Below are 11,437 nucleotides of genomic sequence, written 5' to 3' on the forward strand. Positions count from 1 at the left end.
TTTACACCTTCCTAGATGATATATGAATGAGATGATGGGCTTTTCCTAGACTATGTTTGGATTACTGCCTGGAAATGTTAGTTTCCTATGTATGCAAATATATGACAAAGCGGCTCCGACACAAATATGCAAAGACATTAACATTATTAGAATAATAACAGTAATGATAACAAGAAGAAAGATTCTGGAGAAATTTGGGAGTAATGGATTGATGGTGAAAACCTGGTACAGGTAATGGGGACAAGAACAGAGATTGAATAACATCCTCTTTTCCTTTAGTTCCCTGCGTTGGGAAATAATCAGTTGCAGCATAACCAGCAAATATTGTAGTCACTAAACAGTACTAAGATGCAAAATGTGTGTGTGTGTGTGTGTGTGGAGGGGTGGTTCAGGGTTCAGTCCAAAATTACACTTCTAAGTTTTAAAAACACATTGTTTGAATGTAGAGTCTGGAGGAGACAGTAGAGGTCAGAAGCAAAGAAATGTGTGCTGCATATGGCTCACAGGCATATGATTTCTGCACTACACTATGTGTTAGCCCCTTGAAGAGAATTTTATTTGGTATATGCTTTTATGGAATTTCGCTGTTCAACAGGTCCTTGGAATGGAGCTCCATGTGATAGCTAGATGTTCACATATTATAATGCGCAGGTCAACTTCTTTATAAACCAGTAGCTCTTGCGGGTTTTTCATGTGGATTTTCTTATAAAGAAAAGTCTCTGACCTCAAACATTCTTGTCATTGAAAAATTCTCCTTATTTCCCAATATTCAGAAAAATCCTTTTTCAGAGTCATTGTTTTTGAATTTTCTCTCTATCCTACTTCTGATATACATAATAGTCATTACATTCTAGCCCAGTTTTGTTGTCATTCCATTTTTAAAGAATAAGAAGTATATACTACAGTGTCAAAAATGTCTTTTTTAGGCGTGTCAGAGAACTGAACAGCAGCAACACAAAGAAGTTTTTGGAAGAAAGAAAGCGGGTAAGTAGTATAGATATCATGAGTGTCAGTGTATTTCTTGAACAATCATACTTGTCCAAGATTCTCTAAATCTCACCTATTTGCTGAGAATAGATAGTACTGATTGGGTTGAAGAATATGACCACAGAGGAAAATAGAATGGAAAGAAAAATAAATTGTGCAACAAAAAACTGACAAATTGTGATTTCTAAATTGTGATTTTTGCCTGATTCTACTGGAAAGGGCAAGATGAAGCCCCAGCTGTTCTACCTTACAGAGTGCACTTCTACATAGTCCCTAAAACACAGAAGAAACTGGGATAAAAGGGGGGTGGCTAAATGACATTTAACAAAAATGTGTGCTGATTCTCATTAACAGCTGAAAAAACACATGTTAAAAAATGCACTTAAAATCCAATTTTGGCCAAACAAATGTGCATATTCACATGGCTGTATATCCCTGTAGTCAAGGAAAACACATGACTTCATTCCTACATGCTGGTGTGGACTGCTCCAATGCATTTCTGCATTTTAAAATCCTGAAACAGCTGATCAGGGCTGTAAACAAATGGAGCCACAGACACATAGGTGGCTAAATGGAAGCACAATTGGAAAGCAATTCCCATGAGAAGTCACTGCAACCGTTTTCCTTGTTCTGATGTTTATGAAATGAAACATGGCTTTAATTTATAGGAGGGTGAGGAGAGATAAAAATAAATCTGCTTGTGTACACATTGAGATATCAGCATCAACAATTATGAGGTCCAGCACATTTCAAAGAGTCCTCTCGAGAAGGATGTTAGAGAAGGTGGATCAAGACAAATTTTAGTCTCAGTTTGTTTCCATTGAATTGGATATGAAAATTTAGAAATGATTTACTTATACACTATTGATAATACCAAAGATATAATTCAGTCTTAAGTATGTCTACACAGCGGGTAATCTCCATAGAATCCTCTCAAGGTACTATGAGAATAGTGTGCATAGGAGGGTGACCTTAGACTGAATCCAGATCAAGCTATCTCATCTATATATATGATGATATGGCTAGGCCCACATCTTGGTGCTCTTTCCTTCCTCATGCCAAAGAGAGAAGTTCTATGTTATACAGTGAACTGCAAATGGTATGTAATGTAAGACAAAAAAAAGAAAGTACCTTTTGAATGTGTTATTCAGAAGTGTGAACCCCTCATTTTGCTCTCTAGAGCGTGACAAATTTCCGCAGAAGCAACCTTTTGGGAAAGATGTGTGTTTGGTTTTAAAGCCCAGGCAATCACTATGAGAATTTTGTGTTTCCTATTTGCATTTGTCTTATTTTGCTTACAGTTGGCAATGAAGCAATCAAAGGAAATGGATCAGCTAAAGAAAGTTCAACTTGAACATCTAGAAATTCTGGAGAAGCAAAATGAGCAGGTAATCATGCGGTAGGCTGTGAAAGGGATATGTGTGTCTGAAAGGAGCATGTTGTCCCAATTGATTATATCAAGGTGTGTGGCAAACTCTAGTACTACATTGTTGAATTTCAACTCACTTTAGTAACAACCAATATGGCCAGTGATCAGCAATTGTAGGACATATACAATATCTGAAGGGCTACAGGTTACACAGTTCTGGGTTAGATTAACTCAGTCTTTAAGATATGACTGTCTTCAAACAGTTGGGGATGATGTGACCCTTCAGATGTTGCACTGCAGTTCTCAGCAGGCCTAGACATAATAGTCAATGGTGAAAGTGGTTAGAGTTCCAGTACAGAAACATCTGGCGGGCCACATATTCTTACTCCAGTTCTGAAGTAAATCAGAAAAGATTGAGAAGCTCATTTATTTTTAAGTAAAAAATTCAGTATAACCACTAATTGAAACTAGAAGTGGCTTGTGCCATCACAGAAGGAGTGTATTCCCTTCTCTCTGTCAGCAGCCGAGCCCTGTTTCTTTTAGCAGGCTTTGGTCATGTGAGCATGAGACTGAGCCTAGAGTCTACATTACACTGCATGCTAAGATCATATGCAAATGCGTCTCAAGAGCACACTTTACCCCAGGAATGGGCAAACTTCAGCCCTCCAGATGTTTTGGACTTCAACACCCACAATTCCTAACAGCCTGCCAGCAAATAGGAATTGTGAGAGTTGAAGCCCAAAACACCTGGAGGCTGAGGTTTACCCTTACTTGCTTTACCCTAAGAGTTCGAGCAGTACGATTTTCATTTACCTAGAATCTCAATAAACAATTGTGTTCAGTTCAGAGAAGAAACACTTTGTAAAATACCAGTCCAAATGTAAGCTGGACGATAGAAGTCCCCATCTCCAAAAGGAGCTTCACATCACTTCCAGGAGTGAAAAGAAAATGCATGTACTCAGATTTTGTTGAGTTCTGGATGATCTCTCAGGACTCTCTTCTTCCCCCAGTAGTTTATGGGAGATTTCGTTATTAGAATCAAAGAGAATATGATAAAGTAACAACAAAAATTAACACCTGGCTTCCTTTTTTAAAAATCAACCATATTGGTTGGTTTACAAAAATTATCCAAAATGTTGAAGATATATAATTTGTCTGAAATGGATAGACCATGTTGACTAATGAAAATATAGTCACAAATTTTATGCAAGATTGGCAACTTTTGTTGCATATTTGAGAGACCATTGGGTTAGGTCATCATCAGTAACTGCTTTTGAAGGTTAGTAAATGCTATTACCCAAGTGTGAAAGATCTATAAAATGGTAACAATGTGGTTTTAGAGGAAACTGAGCAAAGGAATAGTGTTATTTTCTAGGTCAGGCCTGTACAACTTGTATCCCTCCAGGTGTTTGAGACTCCAACTCCCAAAAGCCCTAGCCAGTTTTCCTAGTGGTCAAGAATTCTGGGAGCTGAAGTCTAATACACCTGGAGGGCCACAGGTTATGCAAGCCTGATCTAGGTGGTTGTACACCATGCTCTGTGCCCCCACCCTTTTGTAGTTCCAATTTTTTAGATTCCTTTTTGTTACCTTAGTTTATTTGTTGTGTTATTATGGTTTTGGTGGTTTTATCCTGTAATATGTTTGTTTATATTATTCCACATGAGTGTTTTATATATTATAAAACTGGTTTGCATGTGTGTTTGAATTTTAGTAGTTACAACTACTACTTTGGATAACATCCCAAAAATGTCAATACGGCAAGGTCTTTGTTGTAGAAAAATTAGGTTTAGCTGAGATCTAGTGGAAAACCTTAACCAAGCGATCATTGTGGCTTGTTGAGGTGATCATAGTTTCACTGAACTATGAGTTAATTGAGTTTTCATATAATGGAGAACTTTAAGTCTTCCCTTTGGTGTGCACTGGAATAAGGAACATATAAGCCTCACCTTGGCTAATCCATGTGCCCGAAAATCATATTTTCCATTATGTCTTGCTTTAAGGGGGCTGATATTTCATGAGTCTATATAATTTTTGTGCAATTTAGTGATCATTTATTTTAAAGCAGATTTTTATTTGAATAAGAAGCCATTCTATATACTGTACTGAGACCTGTAGTCAGCTTGTCCATTTTAAAAATTTATTTTTGCTCTTTTAATTTCACTTCAATGAGTTCTCATTAAATATTAAAATATGCCTGCATTCATAAGCTTCTAACAGTGTGGTCCATCTGAGAGTTAGACCAACTAAATTCAATCCTTGCACTAGAGTAGATACATATAGTATTGTTGTGTAGAAACATTACAGTAAATTTCATTGGCTGAAAAAAAATGGAGAGATAGCAGAAAAACCCACAATAACCTTTAAGTGTTATTAACATGCATATCTTTATTTTTCTTGTTTATGTTTGTCACTATCACCTCTCTTTTCATTCATTTGTGCCTCTTTGTTGTGTTACTCAAGTTTGACATTATTATTATTTTTGTGCAAACAGCTTTTGAAATCCTGTAATGCAGTGTCTCAAATTCAAGGTAGGATTGATCTACACTGAGCAAGCTTTTCTGTTCAGTGTGTTTCCCTTCTGAAATAAATAATGTATGAGATACAACTTGTAGCTATAAGCAATAATGGATGATCTCCCTTTCCCTTGACTTGGAATCAGCTTACTATTCATGAACATTCTTGGAATGTTCTTCCATTTTGGCTTCTAATCTAAGCATCTGTTGATTGATGTGCTATGCACATTCAGGTTTTCATTTAAAGATCTGGTGTAGTTTTGGTAGCTTATGGGTGTTTTGCTGTCAACACAGACTGAACATGGCTAGGTGTTTCCAAATTTATTTATTCATGCAGCATAATATTGTTGTGTAAATCTTATTCTCACTGGTTTTTAGCAATCAGCAAGAGTTTTGCTGAGATCAGAGAGTCAACGGATAATAACTGGCTATGCACCAACAAAACCAATGGAATTTTGCTTTTGGTGTTTGAGTGCCAACCATGCCTGCATATAACTTTATTTAACAATCTGAACCAGAGAAGAATTTTAAAAGGAGACAGCATTCAGTTCATAATAAAATATGATCCCTGCACCCAGAAGACCACATCCAACAAAAATTGTTATATCTGGGAATTTTCTAGGTCTTTCGGGCAATTCTATGATATGCTTCCACCAGAAGTTACCATGGAGTCAACTGATAAGATCTAGAAAATTCCTAGGTCCTCCAGGAACACTCTATTGTAACCTCTACTGAAAGTTTTTCATTTCAGCAGGGTTCATCCATGATTTTGTGTGTCCACAATAAATTTATAATTTCCATGAATGTGGAGGTTGTACTGTACAGGCAAAGATTATGAGTTGTAGAAGTTTGTTTGCCTTTTTAGGCAACACTAGTTTGGATACCATCTATCCATGGAAAGTATTACTTACATTAAATAGCATTTATGCACCTCCAGTATGATGTGACTCTGAAAGATAAATGAAATAGTTGAGGAATATTATTTCAGTCCCAGAAATATATCTAAACAAGAATAAAATATCTTCCATAATTAATGTAAGACCTTAGTGAGGAAGGAGGTTTTATTTCTAGTCTCCAGAGATGAAAAAAACCAGATTGTCTGCTATTTTTATTATGGTTATATTAATATATCAGCATACTGTACACAGATGTTCTTGTCTTTTGATGAAAGCAATAAAGTGCAGATCGTCATGTCTTCATTTGCAAAGGTAATGCAAATGTTCATGTGTAGCATCCATAGAGGGGCATTACCATCAGAATGCAGGGAAAGTGATCAAGATTTGATTATCTTCCCCTGAAAATGACACTCTTGTGGCCATTTTCCATCCAAGTTCTTCAGTGGAAGGCAGTAGAGAGGTGGATTTGAGGGGGAGAACAGATACAAAGATGTCCCTTAAGGATTCCTACATTTACCACTTCTCCCCTGCAAATATGTACATCACGCACCTGTCCCATCACGAGTCCTACTCTATATATAGATTTCAAAACATTCTGGTTGCTTAAGATAAATGGTAAATGTGGGTGGAGGAAATATCCAGAAAATACTCTGGAGACACTCATCTTCAGACAGTTTCAGAAAATTTGCTACAGCCTCTTGCAGACCACTGAAAAGAAGGGTTGATAACTTGACTTTATTTGGAGATTTTAATTGTTGTAGGACATAACATGTAGGAGTAATGGTAATTTGAAAAGACACTATCCTTGCTGACCCATTCATTGCATTTCCACGTTTTCATTTATATTTTTTCCATCAGCGTCTTGACTTGAGAAACTAGGGTTGGGAGCCAGTCTAGTCATATCCAAAGATAAATATAACAACAGTAATTACTCCAAAAGTATATATTTCCATTAGCTTAGCAGAAGAATTGAATCTAGTGTGCACAAAAATGAAGAGTTTATTCCTGATTTATCCTCTTTCTTATGTGCATGCACAGCAGCTTCAATGAATGAGCATGCATAGTGTTCTTATACAAATAAGGATCTCTTCTTTCCTTCTGCATGCTGGAGAGATGTCTTGTCTAATGTCTATAACTTTATTCTGCTTCCATAATACCTCCTTTCAGCCCAGAATCTCTTTTTTAAAATGGTAGTCTCAAATATACAATTTCTCTCCTTCTCCCTCTCGCTTTCCCCTTTGCTCTGTCATTTTCAGTCTTGTTAATATTGTCGTTGTCCTGGTTTTCAGGCAAAGGAGATGCAGCAGATGGTGAAGCTCGAAGCAGAGATGGACCGCAGGCCAGCAACAGTGGTATAAAGCTATAACAGGCAAACTGACATCTGAAAATCGGCAATTCTTTTTTGTATTTCTAAAGCTAGCTCACTGAAGAGTAGAAAGCCGTCTCTCTTTCATGTAGTGTCAAGCGTAGGTGCAAATCACTGACAAAGAGCTTGGAGTATATATTTTGGTAACATTTGAAGTACTGTGTGAAGAAGACGAAGAAGAAGAAGAAGAAGAAGAAGAAGAAGAAGAAGAAGAAGAAGAAGAAGAAGAAGAAGAAGAAGAAGAAGAGAAGGAGGAGAGGGGAGGGGTGGGGTGGGGGAGGGGAGGAGGAAAAGTAGGGGGAGGAAGAAGGGAGGATATTGTTTTAAAATCCTGCTCTGGTCAGAAAATAATGCTCCCCTTTCAATGAGATAATTTTTTTCTTTATCCAAGTTGCAGGAGTAATGCCAGTCTAACACAGCAGCATTCTTTATAGTCTTACAGTCTGCACTTGTTCATTCCTAACTTTTAACTGATATTTTATATTATGCTTTTGAGGGCCAATTGTCCTGTAATTTCCCAAAATCACTGAGCAGTCTGTCACAAGAGCCTTTGATAAGGGACATGCATTTTTTTCTTTTCTCTCTCTCTCCCCCCCCCCCCCCCCCCAGTAGCTTGTAATACAATCAACACCTTCACTTACTGGAACATCAACTTTTCCTTTTGTTTCAGTGTTGTTGTTGTTTTTGGCCATGAGGACAATTTTCAAATTTCACTGAAATTCAACTGAGGCCTCCAAGAAATGATCACAGTGTGAAATGTTTTCTGTCCAGAATTCCAGTCATCCCACTCCGTTCCTTTTCCTCTCTCCAAATCCATTTCTCTGTCCCTCCTTAATAGTCAGGTGATAATTTCATTATCACCTAGAGTGATCAGTCTTCATTGGGCTGTTTTGCCTGATAAATACCCCTTAGCCATTTTGTTTAGTTGTTGATGTGATTGATCGCTTCTCCAAGCTACCTCCACAATTCCAACCCCTGGATCCCTCACCTTATCCCTCAAGATCCCTCTTTGGATTGAGTGTCTTAAGATGATCCCTGAGTAGTTCAGCGGATTCACTTGGTATGCCTGACCAGATTCTGTATCAAAACTGAACAAGAACAGACACAGTTATAAAAAAGAATAAACATGTGGAAGTCTTGTTAATACATACTTGGATCAGTCATAAAATTAATCATTCAGCTCCCCAAATCCTACTCAGTTCTCCCACCCTCACCCCCAAACCAGCCAGCTGACTGACTTATCTCTAACATAGCTTTTCCCTATCCTAGGCTGTGTTTTCCCCATGAGCCTTCTATTAGAGATAACCCTGAGCTTTATCTCCTTTCTCCACCATAGCCCTCCCCTTCATAACATTCATTGAGTTGGCACCATCTAGGTTTGCCCAGCAACTTCCTTCACAGTTGAGTGTTGCTGTTTTTCCTAAAGATGCTTTTGTACTTCTGCAAAGACTGAGTTTACCTCAGGCCTGCTGATGCCTCCATCTCATTGCATGGATGGTGCAATTTTGTCTACTTATGGACTGGCACATGAAGCATTGGGAATGCAATTAAGTATATGCAATGTTGGGAAACTCACCTGTGCAACCAGCAGCAAGCATGAAGTATAAAAGCTGTGCAGGTTATTTTGCTATTCAGAATATGTCATCAGCATGATCTGTATCAATTTCTCTGGACTGAAACTAACATTCTGCAAAATGCTGCTGAAAGGATTGCCAAGGGGGCAAAAGATTGCCCTTGTGCCAAATCTACTTACTCTAGTTCAAGCAAACAAACAAACAAACAAATGTGTTTTGGGCACTTTGACACATGTTTACATACTATGTAATGTTTCATTTTGATCCACATGTTACCAATCCCAAATACTACAGCTCGTTGTAGCTTAAAATTTCATTAAATAGCTGTTAGGGGCAAAGAGGGAGGGAGTTTGTAACTGTGAAAATGTAAAGTATTTATACACATGCAATCACAATATTGTAGAAAATCATATTTCTGTGGCAACATTGATAACAATAGTCTACAAAATTCGATTTGCACGTGGTACAAACACCGGTTTTGAATTCATTGAATACTGTATGACCACACTGTCATTCTCTTGCTGGTAATTAAATACAAAGTCAATGTATTATACAGAATATTTGATTAATTAACAAAACGTAAATATATATATATGTGTATAATGTGTATATGAATTATGTGGGCATTCCTACTACTTCAAGTTCTAGTTGAAAAAAATGTTAATTTAATTTTACACTATATATTTATGCAGATTTTCAGACTTTCATATCAAGAATAACCCTTTTTATGTCTGTTAGATACCAAATCAATTTGCTACAGTATTAAGTTGCATGTTATCAAGGCCTGCTATAGTTAACAATGCAGAACCATGCATGTAAGCCTTGTACTTGGAGTTGTCCGTGCTACCAACACAAAAAAGACTGTGGGACGCTGGTAGTTTAGAACAAATCAGACAACTGATTATAATAGCATTTACTAAAAATCATGTTGTTGTATATGCTTGTACAAATTGATTCTACATATTCCTATAAATGATATTAAATAAAGAGATGGTTATGTAATGGTCCCAAGAGATTACTTTTCAGATTTCCAAATAAAAACAAACAAATTGACATCTTGGTCTCAAGGTTGAAATTATTTGATGTATGTCATTGTAACTTACTGGTGCTAAAATTTGGGCCCCTGGTGGTGGCGCAGTGTGTTAAAGCGCTGAGCTGCTGAACTTGCAGACCGAAAGGTCCCAGGTTCAAATCCCGGGAGCAGAATGAGCGCCTGCTGTTAGCCCCAGCTCCTGCCAACCTAGCAGTTCGAAAACATGCAAATGTGAGTAGATCAATAGGTACCGCTCCGGCGGGAAGGTAACAGCGCTCCATGCAGTCATGTTGGCCACATGACCTTGGAGGTGTCTACGGACAATGCCGGCTCTTCAGCTTAGAAATGGAGATGAGCACCAACCCCCAGAGTCGGTCACGACTGGACTTAACGTCAGGGGAAAACCTTACCTTACTTACAGTCAGCCTTCCCTGCATTTAAGGGTGTAAGAACCCCCATAAAAGTGGGAAAACACAAGTTTGTGGTTAACTTCCATGGAAATGATTTCTCTCTAGCAATCTCTAGGTCCTCAAACATTACTCTGTGGCCAATCTCTGGTAGACGTTGACAATGGAGTCACATTGGACAACCTCAAGTTTGGTGGAGAGGATATTTTAATCAAATCTGTGAATAATCAATTTACAAAAGTGAAACCCATGATTGTGTACCCACAGACCGAAGGTGATGATTTTTAAATGTTTTAATCTATCTTGGTCAGCTTCTATCTATTAATGTGGTTTTAACTTATTTCCTACCAGCTTGCAGCTGTTAACTCTAGTTAGAGCCTATTTGTAATTTCAGTGGAAAAAACTCACTGAACTAGGTCAGTGTCCCCTTTATATATAATACAAAACAAAGCCTGCATTTTTCTTTTCCATTATCTTGCATTTCCTATCATTAACCTTTCATTAACAAATATCCATTGTTTCCCTCAGAATCCCCCAATAAAGCCTAACCCACTCAGCATAGTCCCCAACTTTCAGGTGCGTTTTAGAGAGGGATTGGCATTGAAAGTGGGGGTTAGAAAGTTTTTGCTTGTCCACTACTAAAGAGTTTTTCATGGGTCTAGTCCATTTCATGTATATAGTATTTTTTCTTATCAGCATGCCCAAACTACCAGCCTCACAAGTAGGAAACTGAGTATACAATATGATTTTACTTCTCCTTTTCACCCAGTATTACTGTGCTACATGAACGCCAAAATCAGATGCCATCCCATCTAGATGATTAATTACACTTTGAGAGCTTTTATATTGTGCAATTTGAGTCATTCTTTCCTCTGAATCACCACATTATGAATAGATCCCTTACTTATGTGATTTAAATAACCACTTGCCTTGATGTGCTTGAAACCTAGCAGAAGGAAAAAAGAATGCTTTGAAGATCTCCACTGGTTTTATCACACTTCTACATTAAGCATCATCCATTGTTGTCTTTGTGTTACCCCTCCACCTTCATCTCCTTCTCAGATTTATTTCAAATCTTTCCCTCCCTTTTCTTCCCCAGTTCAGAACTCCAAGCAGCTTAAACATTTAAAAAATGTTATAGTTTTTTAAACAGGATACAAATGTGAAATCCAAATGAAAACATATATCGTTAGACACACACACACAATACAATACAATACAATTGTTAACAGGATCCAGCATGTTGTCTAGGTAATGCCGGCTATATACAGTCACTCACCAAATGCCTGGG

General features: G+C 37.6%; 1 protein-coding gene across 19 annotated transcripts in view; it reads left to right on the top strand.

Moving 5' to 3' along the window:
- Positions 1–9,759, top strand: part of plcb4 (phospholipase C beta 4) — a 263,855-nt gene extending 254,096 nt beyond the window's left edge. For 17 of the 19 annotated variants that reach the window (XM_062957597.1, XM_062957576.1, XM_008116150.3 and 14 more), the window contains 4 exons: positions 927–984; positions 2,289–2,375; positions 4,849–4,885; positions 7,056–9,759. In XM_062957597.1, coding sequence (XP_062813667.1) covers positions 927–984; positions 2,289–2,375; positions 4,849–4,885; positions 7,056–7,132 — 259 coding nt within the window. In that variant the 3' untranslated portion in view covers positions 7,133–9,759. The remainder of the gene's footprint in view (positions 1–926; positions 985–2,288; positions 2,376–4,848; positions 4,886–7,055) is intronic. The other 2 variants (XM_016996125.2, XM_016996123.2) reach the window with 1 other exon arrangement.
- Positions 9,760–11,437: the final 1,678 nt, after the last annotated feature.

Source organism: Anolis carolinensis, chromosome 1 (genome assembly GCF_035594765.1).
Source record: "Anolis carolinensis isolate JA03-04 chromosome 1, rAnoCar3.1.pri, whole genome shotgun sequence".
NCBI lineage: Eukaryota > Metazoa > Chordata > Lepidosauria > Squamata > Dactyloidae > Anolis > Anolis carolinensis.